Source organism: Neopelma chrysocephalum, unplaced genomic scaffold (genome assembly GCF_003984885.1).
Source record: "Neopelma chrysocephalum unplaced genomic scaffold, ASM398488v2 Primary Assembly neopelma1_45, whole genome shotgun sequence".
Classification (NCBI taxonomy): Eukaryota; Metazoa; Chordata; class Aves; order Passeriformes; family Pipridae; genus Neopelma; species Neopelma chrysocephalum.
In genome coordinates this window covers 11,137,746-11,156,666 of record NW_020897704.1, presented here as the reverse complement: position 1 = coordinate 11,156,666, position 18,921 = coordinate 11,137,746, and the positions used below count along the sequence as shown (strand labels likewise).

Sequence of the window (18,921 nt, the reverse complement as noted above, 5' to 3'; positions counted from 1 at the left end):
CATATGGAGGACATCCTTTATTCCATTGGAGATCGTCTTTTCCACTATCTTAAGTGGTTAAGGAAGGTATTTTAACAACAGATCCCCATAAAACTCTAATAAATGCAGTCCTTCATCTGGAGAGTGAACTACTAATCACCACTCTAACAGTATTTTTCCAACAAGTTTTGCATTTATTTTCATAGCATCTTATCTAAATAATGTTTCCTAAATGCTATGAGAATGCTTTTCAGATTTTTCAGATTCACGGTTCAACTCTTTTAGTAGTCTGGCTTATAGAATTGGAAAACAGATAACCTTCCAAGCACACAGGAGCTACATCAACCAGTGTTCAGCAAATACTTGTTCTGTACTTTCACTAGTTTTTTTTTCATTTCATCCAACGCTGATGGGGCTGCTGCGATACAAGGGCTGATCTTCTCACCTCATTTTAATTCCTGGTTGAAGTATTAAATTGCCAGTTCTGGTAATTTGGTTACCAGAGAGACATACTCATAAGGTCTAGCTGCACCATCCAAATCTCCAAGGTGTGGCAAATGATGCCTGGCAGCAACTCGGCTGCGAAGCTGAGCTAGACTCCTGCCATCAGCCCTGGCCGTGTCAGCACTCCCCGCCCTTGGAAAAGAGGCAGTCTTTTTGCTTGGAAGTGTTGGCCTATGATTCTCAGCACTGCTGAAGTTGGATCTGCCCTGGGAATAGTTACATGGTGCATCACGGAAGAGCTTGCCCATCCCTCTCAAGCCACACAGAGGCTATGTTCTTCAGCTTCCAATGAAATATCCTAAAGCACATCTGCTCCCCTGCACCATTCATCCCCTCTCGAGCAGGGACCCACTTTGGCACCTGTGGGCCAGTGAGTTTTCCTGGACTGGAAGTTATGGAGACCAGGGATCTCCCCCTCAGTGGCAGCAGAGACCATGGCAGACTCCAGAACCCCCTACTCTCGAGGCTGAATGTCTGCCAGTCTCCAACATGTCCTTGCACTGGGGCTCCTCTGGCCCCAGATAATTTTGCATTGAAACGCACTGTTACACAGTTAGAAAGGAATCTCACCACATTAGAAAGGAAGGGATGGTGTTAGCTTTTCTGTGAGAAGTTTTCATTCACAGACAGGGAAGTGTTCTGGAAGTGAAGATGTGACACAATTCTGCTCGTACAGGCTCCAGTCAGGAGACTGGCAGTTGCCACCATTTCACTGCAGAAGCACAAACCTTATATGAGACACAACCCTTACTGAAGAGATTACAAATCTAATTTTGAACATTATTTTCCAGGTTTTGCTTGAAAGGTAGGTTCAAATAGGGCAGCACCCCTTCTTCCTGTCAAAAGATCTTACCTACAGAGCTCTAGACAAAAAATGCTGCCTTCATTTGGCAGAAAGGACCCAGTTTTCATGGAGGACCAGACAAGAAAGCTCAGTCTAAATTGTTGCTAATTGAAAATTACCTGAAGAGACTAAAAATTATAAACTTAACCAGGGAAATTCCAAAATCCTGAAAAAAATCTAGTAAATATTATTTATTTCATACATGATCAAGAGAAGGTTCTTATATTGGGGTAAAAAAACCCAATGGGAAGTCCTTGATTATCTTCAGTGCTTCTCATTATAATATGGTCTTAGGAGTTGATTTGGTTCTACTGGGTCAAAAAAGAACCAGAAAGGTCCAAAAGGGTTTTCAGCAGATGTAGATTTTAACAGAAAACATGGCTGGGAGTCTAGATAAAAAGGACTAATTAAAGAAAAGTAGAACTGATTCCTTATTTATAGCCTTTAGCATTTCCTGGGACCAAACCTATTACTTTCTAATTTTAGACTACAACCTAAACTGGAGTTATAACAATTAAAAGTCAGGAATCCAAATTAACTAAGATTTATCTGTGATGCCATGTGTTTCATTAGCAGGTAACACAAAGAATCAATATTTTATGACCTGTCACATATTTGAGTCATCTATCATCTTTTATCCTTAGATGTTGAAGTTATTTGACAGCTCTAAAGTAGAAGGAAGCAAAACAGAAAAGAAGTTTTTTTGCTGGTGTCACACTGTCAGACAAATTTAACAGGTAATAGTCTACAACAGGCAATTAAAACACATTTGTCTCTTATTACAGAACAAATTCTACTCTGTGGGGCCTTAGGGAAATGCATCTCATAAATGTGCTATTTTTCTATAAGAAGACAGCACAAACTATACTTTCCCCGCATTAAAAAAAAAAAAAAGGCAGAAATGCTGCTACTTCGCAATGCGCAGATGAATAGTTGAATACTGATTTGGGGACCTTACATAACAGGGAAGCAGAAAAATCCACCTGCAAAACCTCAACACTTGTCTTCTGCTGGGGTGCAGCTACTGAGTCCCTAAATATCAGTCAGTGGAACCACAGACCTATATGGGACATACCCATACGGAAGATACAGTCTATCTGTGGAGATGAGACCATATGAAGAGGAGGAAGGGATGAAGATTAAATGCCTGTGGAGTTACCTACAGGTTTAGAAATGTCGTGACTGTTCACTGCTTTCTGTTTTTCCAGTTCCAATCCCGAATCACATGTTGTACTTGAATCTCAGCTTAAAAAAAAAAAAAAAAAAAGCCTCCCCCTGCCCCTCCCAAAAACGACCTTCTATTCATCATAATTGCAAAGAAAACCACTATGTCTCAGGAAATAAGAAAGAAATCAGGCTTTTCAGGAGCTCATGTTTGTACATCTCCCTGGTTTTTAATGGTTTGTGGTTCATTAAGTCTTTCTGGAAAACAAGGACTTTATTTCACGAGCAGTGCTAGCAGGATGGGTCTTCCCTCTCTTCTAGTCTTTTGTTCATAGTGTGAAACAAAAATGGGGATATTTTCATTTTTATATGTTTCTGTAGGTAGGTAGTATAAAAGAGTCAGTTTCCAAAGTAGCCAAGACCTTGTTTATCAGAGCATTTTCCACATCCTCCTAGGATAGCTCCTTCCATATGTTAAGAAAAGAGATACCCAAGAAAATTTCAGTCTCAACAAATTGGTATTTTGCACCGAAAATTCCTTCAATATAAAATTCCTGTGGGCAACACCAGAAAAGTACAGGAGAGTGAAGAAATATGAACTACAGCTTTTTTTTCCCGTCTCCAGTCAATCTGAGGCTTTGCTAGCAGTGGGTTTTGAGGATCACCTCAGAGAAGAAAGAGGATGAATACATGATGATGTAAAGATTGTAGGAATGACCCATCACTTTGGGAACACCATGAAACAACCACATTTACCTAACTACAACCACAGCTGATGCTTTCCATAGTGTTGCCCACGTGGAGTGAGCCACCACACTGCCACAGCATGGCCCCAGGTGCTCAGCAGCATCTCCCAGAGACAGCCCAAGATGGGCAGCCGGCCACCTGTCCCTTATCTCCATTAGAGAGGCTCAACTGCCTTATCAGGCACATCAAAAAAAAAGGAGGTTTCCTTTTTCCTTGAGTTCTGCTTATTTTTAAATTTGCCAAGACTGATGCAGCACTTGGCTCTGCCTGGCTGCAGGGACTTTGCCGCTGGCAATGCCCTGCCCTGTGGTCTCAGAAACCCAGGCAACCTCTACTCTTCCCCAGGGCTGGGGCGATCTGAGAGGATGTGACCGCTAGGAAAGGACTCCGAATTAGGAGATGTTTCAGTGTCTGAGGCGATGAAATATTTAATCCCTGCTCTCTCTGGGAAATGCATCATCACAGATTTACTTATCTGCTGCTCGCTGACAGCAGCGGCTGACAAGGACGATGACAGCTGACACACATTAACCCAGCTGCACAACACCAGCTATCACTCCACAGCAGAAATCCATCATTATTATTTAAGCACTGAGGAGGTGTCTCAGTTGGTGCCGGATACCAAACGCAGGCGGCACCTGCACCGAAAAGTCAACACTGACAGGATCTGTTGGAGGCGAGGCACGCCTGGCAGGACCCTCAGCCCTGGTAGCCCCAGCATGGCCAGCAGGAGTGACAGCAGTCCCTGAGCAGCCTGGCACCAGGAGTACATACAAGGTCTCCCGCGCCCCCACTGCTGACCTGGCCGTACCCTGATGGAGCAAAATGAGAGGGAAGAATGGACAAAAATTACTTGTTTGCGGGGGGAGAGTGGAAGCCTTTATTGGAGCTTTGCTAGAGCTACACAGCAGGATAGTGCATGAACCCCCCCTACTAAAGACTGCAGGTGGGGGGAAAGGCTCCTCAGGGAGTGCTGCTGCAGATGTAACTGTGCAGATGTAACTGGACCTGACTTGTTTCCCCTTTGTCGAAGCTGCCCCCATTTTTTTACAGATGAACTGCATTTCTGAGCACATCTATATCAGCATCTTCTTTATCTAATGGGTTGTTCTGAACTACTGCTGTGTCTGAGAAAGGGGTGACTGAGCTTTGAGGAATCCTGGTGAAACTGGGGTTTGGTTTGAGATGGTGGGCTGGAGCTTTTCCCCCTCCCTGTTAGTGTTTTCTACTAGCCTGGTTGCTGCTCGAGACTGCCCTGCTGTCTCATGCTGTTACAATGGCATCCTTACATTGAAAGGTGGATTTGCACACAAAACTTGTCTTATGGTCATTGGTGGGAACAGTCAAACAACTGGAAAATTGTCCATTTGTCAGTGTGAATCAAGCACAGGGAGGAAGGGGGAAAGAAGCCACCAAGGATTCTAAGCTGCGGAGCTGAGCTTTTGCTGTGTGAGGTGTGATCCTTCCAGAGGAGGGAATAAGGTGGGCTATTTACAGCACCACATGCCTAAGACTACAGGGCTTGCTGGATACACTGGGATGTTACCTTCTTGTTCTGAGCCAGAGGAGGAGCAACAACCAGGACACAGTACCACACCTGTCATTCAGGGCTGCTGCAAACCAGCCTGCGGTCTTCATGCTTTTCAGATGGCAATTTCCTAACACAGCCCTCCCCTTCCTCCTCTGAGAAAGGTTTTTTCCCTCCAGACTGCTAAACGCAGTTTGGCTTCTGTACTGAAAGCTCTTCAGGGAAGGAATGTCCTCTTTTTCTTTTGCAAGAGTGCTCTTAACACCTCTACATCAACTCAAAAAATGTTAAAGGGAATAATATAAATTAACAGCAATAAGAAATCCTTACACATTGTCCAAAGACTGCATAAATTGGTTTTGGAGCAAGAAAAGGAAGACGACAGAAACGATGCCTTCAGGACCGTGAGCATCCAACACTCTCCTTGGTGCACATCAGACAGACTTCCATGACAGATGGTATTCACCAAAAAGCTCACTCTCTCCTTAGACCCTGGCTTTGCCAACTCCCAAATCCAACCTCTTTGCTAGCTGAGTATCATCTAACCCCACAGAGATTTTTTCAGTAGTTTAACATGTAATCTCATACCTTTGGAAATGATCGTGGGCCTTATGCCCAGTTCCAAATACTTTCTACGTGCCTAGAGAGCGTATAGGCAGCTAATTAACATTCCTGTGCTCAGGTAAGCTAATCATTAAGCAGCAGTTTTGAAATCTCAGACCAAAGCTGATCCAGATCTGTATCTTTCTGTTGCTCATAAACATGTAACTTGGCACCTGTATCTTTCTCAAAGGCAGAAATGGGATCAATGTTTGCAGCTCATTAACAGGTTTTGGTTGAGAAACAACATTACAGCAGCCAACCAGTCTGAGAGGACTGTGTGCTCAGGGTGAAGGACCCACAGCCTTGCTTTGATGAGCCCTTGCCCCAAAGGTGCTCTGAACAAAATCCTCCTGCTCCAGGACCCTTCCCCTCCGCAGTGAGCCCCAGCAGAGCCCCAGTCAGAGCCCTGCTGGGAGCCCTGGCCCAACTCAATAAATTTTCTCTTCCTACCAGTACGAGTCCCTACAAAGAGAAAGTTTGGAAAACTTTTGGAGATCCTTGGCTGTGCCTTTGCACAGTGTGGAAGCAGGTGGGATTTGTGCCGTGCTCCCAGGTCACACAGCTTTGGCACTGGCTGAAGAACAGGGAGATTCATTTCATACACAGAAAAGAGAGTTTAAAAGTTTTTATTATTCTGCAGCATTTAAGGTTCATCAGCACTGATATTTTTACTATGTTTTCTGAGACATTTAAACTGAACTTCTTGCAATGTTTTAGTTATTATGGTATAACAAAAAATCAGCAATTTTTTTTCAGGAAATTTCTTTCACAAAAATGTCATTTTAACATGCCAGAATGGACAGAGAACTTCCTTTCTGTTAAGAGGAAACATTCATTTATGAATTGGGAAATCGTCTGGAGAAATCCAGTCTGTTGAAAAAAGAGCAGAGCTCCGTTTCTGTCACAGCACTAAAATAAGCCTCATCGTAGCAGTTTCCTTACACAGAGATCCTGGCTGGCACCTTCAACAATCTGCTTCAGTATCTTGGCTTCTTCCCAGGGCTGAACTCCCACTCTCTCTCTGCTGCACAGAAAAGCAGGCTCGAACCAACCTGAAGTGAGCACCACACTGCAGTCAGTGACTGGCTCTTCCCAGCCCCCCACTCTGGGCATTGCCTTCTGCCCACCCTGGTGGCCAAGCCCAGACAAGTAGAGCTTTGTATCAATGGCAATAAGATTTGTTTTCCCAAACCAAAAACGTGCCAACATCAACTTCTGACATTGCCTAGCACAAGAAAACTCTTGGAAGATATAAAGCTAATAAAGCTAGATATAAACTGTTATTAACAAAATAAAAAACCCCATAAGATTGTACAATGACAATCCAAATATTTTGTGGCCAATCTACCCAGGACCTTATCAAGGTACCTCAGTGAGACATCTGGATCCTCAGAGAAGCTCTCAGTGAACAAGTACACATCAAAGTTTGTAACAGTTTTTAAATACAGATGATGCAGAGCTTTCTGAGCAGTCTGATCACGCAGCTTAAAGGCTGGAGAAACAAACAAAAATACCTATGGGTCCTCTGGGTTCCAGGGGAGAAACTGAGAAACAACTACAGTAAATGGGCAGAATGTAAAGAAAGTGAAACATTTTCTCATTAAGCAGTTAAAGAACAGGAAGAGTTTAGGAATCACTGTTAGGGGACTCCTGTTTAGTGACAGCAATTTATTTGACCATCTGGGCAAAGAAAGACTGCAGCAAACCACATGGAGGAAATAAAAATAGATGAACAACAAGTGACCAATTTTGCTACAACTCTACAGAGCAGGAAGCGACTTCATGTGAAAGACATTATTGATGAAGGCATTTCAGCCTCTTGCCAGTCCTTCCAACAACATAGTAGATCTCTCAAGCCAGCCAACCTGTCTTGAGACGTGACTCCCATCTCAAACTTGAACGAAACATTACCAAGTACAAAAGACAAATTGATGAACCTTCTGGAAAGGGACCACCAGAGGAAGGAGCATCTCTGTGATGTTCCACAGTAAAAGAAAACTCTTTCGGAGAAAGAATAGGAGGCTTTTGCTATGTTTATTCATTATGATAAAAATCGTCCTTTTCTTGACAGGCACAGAGCAAATATTGAAATGGAAGAAAATGCTGCCCACTGTTTAGCAGGATCTGATCACTACATCTCAGTGTTTCAGTACCCACCTCAAGCAGACACACAACCTCCTCCCTTGTCCAGGGCACACTGTGCTGTGTGTGATGGTAGCAGGGGAATGGTACAACAGTGCAGCACCAAGCTGTCCAGTTGAGAGACCCAAAGCTGTTGGCAGCAAGCCATGGGTAGTAGAGCCATCACCCAAGGGAGCCCTGTTTCCATTAGCCCAGAATGGTGCTGGCAGATGACAGGGGTGACAGCTACAACTTGCTCCATCCTTGGATAGGTCTCTCTTCCCTCTGCCTGTCACTCTCCTCCTGTCCTTCTCACCAACATATACGCATATGTCATATTCTTGGAGCTGCATTCAAACCAGAGGAAAGCCACCCGAGCCAAGGATTAGGAAGGGTGGCAGGGAAACTTGAAGTGTGCCCGTATCCAGGATTTTGGAGCCTGTCACTGCCACTGGATTATATTTAGAAGTACTTGAAGGAGCTCCTTTCAGAAATAAGAAAACCGTCAGGCTCTAAAAAGATGCCTTCTTTAAGCTGCTCTAACCGCAGTTCACAGGATTTGCAGTCAAAATTCACCTGCTCCTCCAGGCACGGTCTCACTGACAAGAGCAACTAAGCTGACTGCCATGTGTAGCTTGGCTTATGCCTTCACATCAGGCTGGCCTGCTCCTTGTATCCCTACACCTAGGCCAGTCAGCCCTTAAGCTGTTTAGCTGATCTTAGTGAGCCTTCCTGAGCTGGGGTTGAAATATTAGACATACCTTCTGCAAAGCCATTTGCTCCCCAATGAGGGTAGTCATGGAGAAAACTACACACCCCAAAAGGACTAAAAATACCCATCCTCAAGCTCTGCTCAGATAAGATCTCTGACAGCCTTTTATAAACAACTAATCCAAAACTGCCTAATAATTTGGTATATCAGACTGAAAACCTCCCATGCATGGGCAGTATCTTCTCTCTTTAATGCATGCTGTTAACTATTTTGTGCAGGATAGTTACAACTACAGGATTCACATACCTTGCCTTGTCCATCTCAGACTTAGGTCTCCCATCTCATCCAGGTCTACAGTCCTGCGGGAGCCAACAGCACTCATCCATCCTGGGAACCATCTCGAGATTAAATGAGTCACCCCAGCAGGGCCCTGTCCCTCTTCAGGGACTTCCCAGAGCCTCACACCCAGTGTCTGACTGTGAGAGCTAATGTTACGTGAGGTTGGGCATCTCTGAGCCTAACCTCCATCTTCTCTCTCCTCCCAAAGGATCCCCTCACCTTTCTCAAAATTTCCATCTGGAAGAAAACAGGAAATTAAAGAAGCCAAGACCACAAATGGATAGACTACCCTGAGCCACCCTGGGCTCCAGACTTAATTTCCAAATACGTGTCTCCTTTCATACCTTGGCACAAGGTGGTCAGACTTAATTATTCAATGCTTTCTTTTTTTTTTAGTATATTTGTCTTGACAACCACATTTTTTTTCTCTAGATTTTTGCTTACTGTTGTAACAGCTTCAAAAAAGATTCTGTCTCAAGAAATAAACAGTGTAGAAAATAATGTTTCCCTACCATGTCACTTTTCTTCTTTGCTGTGAGGCCGGTGAGGCAGTGGAACAGGTTGTCGAGTGAGGTTGTGGATGCCCCATCCCTGTAAGTGTTCAAGGCTAAGTTGGATGGAGCTCTGAGTAATCTGGTCTAGTGAAAGGTGTTCCTGCCTGTGGCAGGGGGGTTGGAACTATGATCTTTAAGGTCCCTTCCAACCCAAACCATTCAATGATTCACAATTCTCCCCCCATAGCACACTGCCCACAGCCAAACTGCCATTTCCTCCTGTCATGTTTTAGCCTCCACAAACAACAGAAAAAGGGGAAAAAACAATATAAGATACAATTGGATGTTAAAACTGCAGGAGTTGGCCAGAGTCTGTCAGGGGAGGGCAGGACAGTCTCTGGGTGCATGAAGTGTTCAAGGAGTGCAGCTCTAGGTCTGACAATACACAGTTTTTTTCTTCTGAATGCCAGTATGTGAGTTGATGGCGAAGTTCTGTCTAGCTGTGTGTTGTACACAGATACTGGAAACCTAGAAAAATTGATTTGACTGGATCCTTCAGCCATTTTTCTGTTTCTTGAAAAAGGATGTCTAATAAAAGAGCATTTTGTCTGTGCCGTGGTTAACTCTGACCATCATCGCACCTGTGGCTCTGTCATGGATGAAAGCAATGCACTTCACTTGTAAGAGAGAAGCAACAATGTACTTTAGTGATATAAAATAGTGATTTAACAAATTTCAGTGGTAAATACTATAGTGGTTTAACAAGATTCAGTGGCAAGGTGAATCCGAAAAATCAGCCCGTAAAAACTGCTCAGAGACTTTTTATCTTTAAGCAGCAAGGTATTTGTTTATTCAACGTTGGGAGCAAGCCAGCTTGCGCTGGACAAACTTGCTCGACTTCAAGTGCAAAACTAAGCCATTTTATACACTTTAGATACATGGTTACATCATTTATTATACATATTAATAAGTAGGCTAGTCTCTGGGTGGAGTCTTTCCAGACATGCGCAGTCCTCTACTGTGGGGGTCTTCTGCTCAAGCCTTCATCCCTCTGGTGGTCACCATGGATGTCTTCCTCAATTTGACCTCTTCAATTAGGTGACCTGAATTCTTCAAGCTTGCAAAATCCTGGCTCTGGGCCTTCTAGATCTTATTCAAACGTCTAGTTTACCTAATTTATTACTGTGTGTGTACTACTCCTATTCTTTCTATAATAAGGCCTTTGGTCCAGTGAGCAGAACAGAACATGATATTAACCAGTGCTCCTAAAATGTTCTTCTAGCAAAACAGGTATTGAGGTTTCTTAGCAGGCCAAGATATCTCAGTTAACTCTTTTAGGCCTGGCTCCTGTTTCAAAGGTACACTTGATTACTTACTGTGTAAAGGACAAGGTCAGACAAAACTGCCAGGGGGACCCTCCAGTTGAGTCATGAGGTTCAGAAATTATCCCCTTGCATTCAAAACCCCTTCTCAGAGAGGAGTGTAAGTGTGGCTGGATCCAAGACTTGGTCAATGGTTTATGTCTAAAAGATTATATGTGCACAATCAATCCTTTATATCACTTAGCTAAGATTTCAAATAGCATGCTATTAATCACTTAGCGAGGATCTGTTGCAGCAAGGAATCTCTCAGCCTCAAGGAGTAACCTTGAGAGGTGTCCCCACTCAAGGGGACATCCTGGCATGCAGCCTGCTGCCGTGCAGGAGAGCTCAGTGGGCCCTGGGCTGACCACTATTTATAGAGTAAGAAGAGTGACTGTGGCCATATTTGCATACCACCAAGACGTCTGGGTCACCATTCCAGACAGCCCTTGGCTACCATACTGCCATCCAACCCCCCAAAGTCCAGAGGAAGCTGGATGCAGCCATCACAGCCCCACTGGTGGTTATGGCTCAAGTGGAGAAGGGGAGAACACTGCCACATCATCCTCTCAGATGCTAGAAATGTCCGTGTGCAGCCATGAACTGAGCCTTCTCATGGCAAAACTTTAATTGATGATGCCTGTCTGAGCCAGACATTTAGAAAATTCTTGAATGCTCCTGAAATGATTTCCTACAGCCCTAGAAACACTCCCTACAGCCCATGCCCAGGAGTTCAGCTGCTGCCGTTAACAGGGCAGCAGATTGAATAAGTCCCACTGTTCCCCCCAGCTCTGGTTTCACAGGGCTTGCAAACCGAATTGGTAAAAACCTTGTCATTTTTTATGTGATTCAATTCTATTTTATTGCAAGGAAGTGCTGCAGTAGAAGAGTGAGCTCAGACACCCTTCTGCTCAGATGAGCTTCTCCTCTAATGCCATATGGACAAAGACATCACGCAATTTCAATCCCAAAATTTTGTGAAAGTTTTAGTAACTCCTCAAGGTTTACTGTGTATTCTCTTTAACCCCTGCCCTCTCAGGTAGTCTTCGGTAGCTGTGAGTGACAGCAGAGCAGGCAGTTGCCAGACTCCGTTTGGCAGGAGGAGGAGGAAACACGCTTGGGCAGCTCTGGTGTGGACAGGTCATTTATCGTGTTTTGTTGAGAAGATGCTGAACAGTGAAACACTGAAAGAGCGCTGCTAGCAAAACAGCTGGGGAATTTCTGTCCGTTCTTCTTTCCATTTCCATAGGGTAGCCTTGTACCCTCTTTACTGTGGCTCAATTGCGATGCAGGGGAGGCAGCAGAGAGCACAACTCAGTCACCTCCTGGCCACACAGCTATTTCCAGGATGATCTGTGGGTGGCTTCTCCAAAACACATTAGAGTTCCAGACTGGATCACTAGGACTCTTACGAGTCTGGAGAGGGCCTGCGTTGGTGCCTGACTGTTTATTGAGGGACAGATTTGCCCCAGGGTGATGCATGAGCAACCCCCCATGAGGCCAGGGCAAAGGATGCTCAGTTCTTCGGAGGAAAGGCACCCACAGCAGGTAGGCAAATGGCAATACACATCATTCCTCTCTCATCACACAGAAAACAAAATCATTCTCTCAGGCCACTCAAATAGGATTTGTTATGTGTTTTGAAGAGAATATCTTCAAGGAAATAAGATGGGACATTGGATGCCCTGTGCAGGCATCTATCTGCCTTTCATGCCTTTTAATGACACATCTGGATGTTGTCCAGGCCCTGAATGCATGTAGCTCTTTGAATTTTGGGGTCCAGTGGATACAAGTGGAATTTTAACACAACATTGCATCAAACAAAAACATCAACAACAAAAACAGTAAAAAACCCAGCAAAACAATCTACCTCTGGCTGTGAAGAGCTGAGTCAGATCAGTGTGTCCAAAGAAGGGCAACAAAGTTGGTGAAGGGTCTGGACTACAGGTCCTGTGAGGAGCAGCTGAAGTAGCTGGGGTCAGGGGTGACCTTATTGCTCTCTGCAACTACCTGAAAGGAGGTTGTAGCCAGGTGAGGGTTGGTCTCTTCTCCCAAATAACAAGTGAGAGGATGAGAGCAAATGGCCTCAAGTTGCACCAGGGGATGTTTAGATTGGATATTAGGAAAAATTTCTTCACCACAAGGGTTGGAACATGCTGCCCAGGGAAGTCTTGGATTCACCACCCCTGGAGGTGTTCAAAAGGCATCTGGTGCTTGGGGTTATGGTTTAGCAGTGAACATGGCAGTACAATGTTAAGGGTTAGAATCAATGATCTTAGAAGTCTTTTCCAACCTTAACGATTCTGTTATTCTATAAGCAGAAAAGTGAGAACTCCAAGCACCTCATTAAGACTGAACTTGTCCAATTTTTTTTGGCCTACAGCCCAGGCAGAAGTGTTATCCAAGGTGCCTTAGCATGTCTATTTTCAATTGCAGACCTTCAGCATCAATGTTTCAGCCTTCATCTCCTCCATACACTAAACACAGTGCCAGCATTCAACAGAGATGATGTTGCTCCTTAGGCTGGAGGAGTACTGTGGAGGTGCTTGGAAGAAATCTCTGGTGCTTCATTAACCCATGGGCTTCTGCCAGCTGATGTGGTTTTGTAACAGTACCAATTTTGGTGTGACCATGAAAGCCAGTTGGTCTTTAGCACAGTAATTGTGTGTGTTTGGAGTCAGCAAAAAAAGATTAAGACTTGGAAAGGTGTTGTTTTCTAGATGCCAGTCAAATACATGGCAAAGAAGATCATATAAATATGGCTGGTGACAATTAATGCTATAAAGTGGTAAGATTGTCTGAGATAATATATAGTCAGACTTAGAAGGTCTGCCTTTCTCTCTATAATTACTATTCATTTGACTGACTTTACAGTAACAGCATGTAAGGGACCATTCAGTACATCCTTTATACCTTGTCAGGGAGCAACCTGGAACTTTCCCCATGATTCATCTTTACCACAAAGGAATATCAGTGGCCTCTCTCTGAAAATGTACATAAACACTAAAATGCTCCAGGCTGACTGTACCCCAGCTCTGCAGTCAACAGAAGTGACTGCCCTAATTGAATTGGTCAAACATGAATAGTAACTGTGTTGTGGTGATGTCAGCCTAACAGGCAGCCTTTAAAGACTTTAAAAAGGGAATTTAACAGCAGAGCACCTGGGTGCTTGGGTAATACAGCTTTCATGAAGACTGCTTTCATTAAATGATTTCTAAGCAACAGCACTAGAAACAGGTTGTAAGTATCTCTAAGAAACTTCAAGGAGTCAAAAGCCTATAATGTGATACAAAACAGACTGAGGGATGTTGGGTGTGAATGACTTATTTCTACCTTGTCAGCTAGGTGCTTCTGGTATTTATTAAATTTCATTTCCATGTGTATAACACCTGTGTGCAAAATTTGTCAAAAGAACTAATAAAGGTCTTAGTATGTTACAGCTGAAACACTGACTATTGCTGGAAATCCAGGAAACAATGTTAGGGGTTTGAATAACACAGCTACATTAAATTCTGATTAAAAATAACTGAAAGAAATGGCTCATTCAGTTCTATTAAGTTTAGAGTGTTCCTAGGAGTGTCAGGGCATATGCTCCTCACCCAGCTATGGATTGTTTAAGAGGCTCACAAACGCCCATATCTCACTTAGCAAATAAACAGATTGGAGGCTCAGGCAATTTTTCATTCTTTTATTTTATTTAGTAGTGCTGCTTACTTATATAACCATATTAATTACATTGGTAACCATATTAATAAAATACACCAAAATTCTGGACTCAGACTATTTTTTAATAATTTTCATTTATAACAAGTATGTCCATTTCTCATCAATTCTTTATTCTTCATTTTTGCTACGTTTTAAAGGGTGAAAGGAAGCTCATGGAGCTATCAATGGCAAGTCTTCTTTTACAGTTGGAAACTACAATCCCCATTACATACCTGTATCATAAAAATGTTCTTACCATATTATATTTCATATTCATTTTTTGACACAAGCAGAACTGTTCCGTTTTTCTTTTTCAAGGCCCTCCTTAATTTACCTTATGCTTCTGTCATATTTATTTTTTACTTTCTAGTCTCAGCAACATCAATTAAAAGTGTCTTGTAAAATAAATCTGGACTATAGATACATTCTGAACACATGGGGGCTGTAACAAGTCAGAAATTTTCCTCCGAAACAAACTTTGCTTGAAAAATATCAATTGTTTGGAAGCTGATGGGGAAGCAGGCATCCAGAGTCCATAGCAAAAGGGTTTGCCACCACCACACTCACTAGTTTGTGGTTCTACTATCACAAGCTCTTGGGTCTGGGCATCCTGCTCCGGGGCATCATGCTCCTTGGGTCTGTGGGTGAATTAGCTGCAGGCCAAGGTGATCATGAGAGTCAAGGGGTGTGGGGAATTTGTGGGAATGGGAGAAGGTGGTTGTTCTGTGTAACACAGGGGGGGAAATTAAATATTTCAGTCCCCTTACAGTAACATTTTTAAGAGTTTCTAGTTCTGAAATTCTTTGTTCACTGTCATTTCACAATGAAATTCCTTCTTTTTCTTTTGTTTTCACAAAAAGAGTGATTTCCCCCTAGTTCTGCATTCAAAGAGCCTCCTGCAGAGGCCCCTGTGCTACGACAGGGGAATGGGACTGCGATGACCTGTGGCCTTGTAGGACCCCTGACCAGTGACCCTTTCCCAAGAGGCACTGGGGGGGATTGTCTGCCAAATGACTTCATGGTTTGGTCTCGGTGATCCAGGACAGTTTAGCCAATGGTGAATTTGCAGTGCTCATTTGGTGCAAGAACCTTCTGTTCAATGCCAGGTGCTGGAGCAGCCAGGCATTTGCTTGTACGTGAGTACTTGCAAATAGACTTTCTCAATCAGGCCCTGTTCCCCCGCACTGCCCCCTCTGGCGCAGTCACTTCCAGTGAGGAGGGGGAGCCTTCCTCACCCTGCTCCCGGTGCCACCGCAGCTGGTGTCCGCTCTCCCCGACTGCAGCTCTGTTTGCAGCATACGGAAAATGGATGGATGAGAATTAATTTTTAAGGGAGAGATTGGGTTGAAAACACCTCTGCACCTCTGTCCTCATTTGAAATTTAACACAAGGTATTATTTTATCATGTTTGCAAATGTAGATTGTGTCCTCAGGGGAGTGAAAGAAGTTATTGATACCGAGCAGAAATGTCAGGATTTTAACTCAATTCACGGTATTCATCTAGTAAATGTCATTCTTGTCCCATATGCGTTGTATCTTTGTTTTCATATTGCTCAAACTTTAGATGAAACAATCTCATTATCTTGACTCCCTGTGTTGATTAGCTGGTGAAAAATGATTTTTAAGAATTTCAGATTACAAATCCTATCTGTAGATTAATTTTTTCACTTTTCATGATAAATGGAAATGCATATAATGAAGTGCATTAGAATATTGGTCAGAGGCTTGCTCTGAGCTAAGCGCAGTGTGAACATCTTTATGTTTGCTGGCAGTAAACCAGCTTCTCTCTTCTCTCTGTTTTGCACAGTCCTACTAAGCCAATCCTCACTAGAATGAGCACAAAACAAAACGAATAACAGCTTTTATACATCAACATTAAAATGGGAAGAAGCTTGGGAAAGCCTCTGACAGAGAAGAATGCTGATGAGTGCAAAAACGCCTGATGGATAAGCACCACCTTCTAAACATAGATCAGCCAGACGTGGAAGTGATTTTCAGAAGAGAAATGCAATCATGGATTACACACCAGCTCATTAGAAACTGTTGCTGAATACAGCATCCAGAAGACATGCATGAAAAGTCACATTTGGGGAATAAATTAAAAAGGGGTGTAGTTGTTGCTAGATAAACATATGTAATATATATGCATTGAAGAGATTTGTAAATGTCATTTTTTTTATTCGGACAGAAAGCAAAAAGCTTTAAAACCTTTCACAGTAGAGAGGCAGTTAACTCCAGACTATTCCTATCCCAGTAGCCAAGAAGCTGATAAGACATCTCTCTTTAATTAGCATTTATAGACTCTGAATGTTTCCATCACCTAGTGGAAAAAAGTATAACTTTTACTGCTACATTGCTGCACTTCATTTACTTCACTGTATAATAAGTTGACTAAAACTGTAAAGCTTCTCAATTTTTACTGCATATGTGTTCCAATTAATCTGTCTGTAACAAACTTAAGACTCAAAAATTATTTCTGACCTATATTCTAGTTCTATGAAGCATATATACTATAAGGTATGTCTGACTGAATATCATAATATTATAATTTCCCAAGATGCATAGAATTGTTTGTATTTGAAGTGACAAAATAAAGGCCCTTGATTTCCTTTTTAATAGGAAAAAATAATTTACCCCTTAAATGTAACAAACAGCTGTTCATTCCAGGGGCATTTCTGTTGTTCTCTTTGTTCTGCCATGTAGCTGCTGAGTGATGCTCTCTGGCCTGTGCTCACTCCAATCGGATGAGATGATCTAATGATTCCCTCCACAGGGGCTCAGCGGGTCCCAAAGGACACTCTCACTTCCAGAAGCCACTGAGAAGTAAAACAGGAGTAGGCACAGAGTACGAGGAAAGACCTCATAGCAAAATGCCAAGTGCCAGGCACAGAGCAACAGAGGGAACCAGGGAGCCCCTCTCCTCTGCTCCTCTCCAGCACATCCCAGCAAGGCACACATCTATCCTGGCTCAGGACTGGGCATGTCTTCTGCCCTCTCCTGTGTATCACAGATGAATCCAGCCCAAAATGAACACTGCAATGCTAGTTTCTTCAGGTTTTTTTAAGCCTGTTTCTTCATTCTTTGGCTTTCAGGGGAAACGGTTAAAATAATAATTAATTGCTAATGTTGATCCCCAGTAATGCAATACACTGAAAACATGAGGTAAACATGAGGTAAACATGAGTTAAAACTGCTTTTTAACTATTGGCTGCACAACACAAATTATTCTGGAATTTAGTGCATGAATCTCAGAAAATGTATTTTACTTTTGAATGAAAATTTATCTTTAAGCAAACTGCCAATAAACAAATACAGGGAATTAGATAACTCTTCTGTCTAACTACCAAGGTACCAATGTGGTGCTGCTTGTCTTGGAAACTGAATGCTGATGTGGATGTTAGCCAAGTAAATTTGTGTGAATCTGGGCAGCATTAAAAACCAACCAACCAAACAAACAAACAAAAACCCTACCACTTTTTTAAATCCAAAACTGCTCCTGTAACTGTGGGTAGAAAACTCTCCTGAATTCTACAGGACCAGCATTTGAGCTGGTCAAAACCCCCACCCAAATCAGTCAACCACCATAAACATATTCTCAGTACCTGCTACTGACCCAAAGGGAATGGAAGGTAAAAATCAAGTAGTTTACACATGAGGCTGCATAAATGCATTAAGGGCCCACTTCAGACAGGTTTTTAAATCTGTGATTAGTCCAACCACTGTCAGCTGGAAAACGCACATCCTTAAGAGCAGGGTGCATTCAGGAGTCCCTGTTAAATGGTGTCTCAGTGAAGCCCATCCTCATTCTCTGCTCTTGTTGGCTCACAATCACACTCACACCTCAAAGCCTGTGAAAGGGTTTGCTATCTGGATGTGCTATTGTATCACTATCTTCATTTGCTCCTTGAGTTTACCTCTACCCCACATTATTGCAGTCACGGCACTTTTGCTGTGACAGAAATCACTGAAACAGGGTTTCTCTGTATTATATTATTTTGTTTTGCATCATGGTGACGGTGTAATGTAAAAACCTTTCTAAATATACACAAACATTTCAAAAAAAGTGTCATCACAATACATCACAACCCTGTCAGGGCAGCTCAGTGAATATGTACCATTTGTACACAGTCAGAAGGAGAGACATACCAGGATGTACATCATTAAATGTTGATTCAGTAAGAATAGTATGTTTTATCCTTTTAAATGTTACCACTTTCCCATACCACTATTGTAACTTGTCAATTGTAATTTTTTTTTAAGTCAACAAATTGTAAAGAAAACTGTTGAAATACCTGATTTTCTGTAAAAAATAATGACAATAATTTTTGTTACTTTAAAGTATGCTTGGTATTAAATTACCTAATAAAGTTCAACAATGAATTTTGTAGCATACTAAAATAAAGTGTGATAGTGCTTTTCTCCAGCTCATCTGTGGTAACAACTGCTGTTGTTGGAATTACTGTCCTCCTCCTAAACACAAGCCTGGCCACCTCCTACACATCTGTACCTACACAGATCCCTCAGGTATGTAAAGTCCAACCAAAATCAGATCCCTTAGTGAGTGCAGGAATTTGTATGCGTGGGTCAAATTCATAGTATAAGAACCTTGTTGGTAAGTCATCTCCACCCTCTGGTACCTGATTACATATATATAAGGGCAACAATATGAAGTTCCTGATTACTTTATTTGGTATAAAACCAAGTTTAGAGTAAGAGAAAGGAGAGCATAAATTATTTATGAGTTAATTATGGTTAAATAGAGAAATGCCAGGTTTGTAGGATGCTGAAGTCCTGTTCATTTTTATAGGCAATGCATTTCT

At 42.6% G+C, this 18,921-nt stretch overlaps 1 protein-coding gene across 3 annotated transcripts in view; it reads left to right on the top strand.

Moving 5' to 3' along the window:
* LHFPL3 (LHFPL tetraspan subfamily member 3) overlaps positions 1-18,499 on the top strand; it is a 255,426-nt gene extending 236,927 nt beyond the window's left edge. For all 3 annotated transcript variants that reach the window (XM_027679375.1, XM_027679377.1, XM_027679376.1), the window contains one exon: positions 15,909-18,499. In XM_027679375.1, the coding sequence (XP_027535176.1) occupies positions 15,909-15,937 (29 nt within the window). In that variant the 3' untranslated portion in view covers positions 15,938-18,499. The remainder of the gene's footprint in view (positions 1-15,908) is intronic.
* The last annotated feature ends 422 nt before the right edge of the window (positions 18,500-18,921 follow it).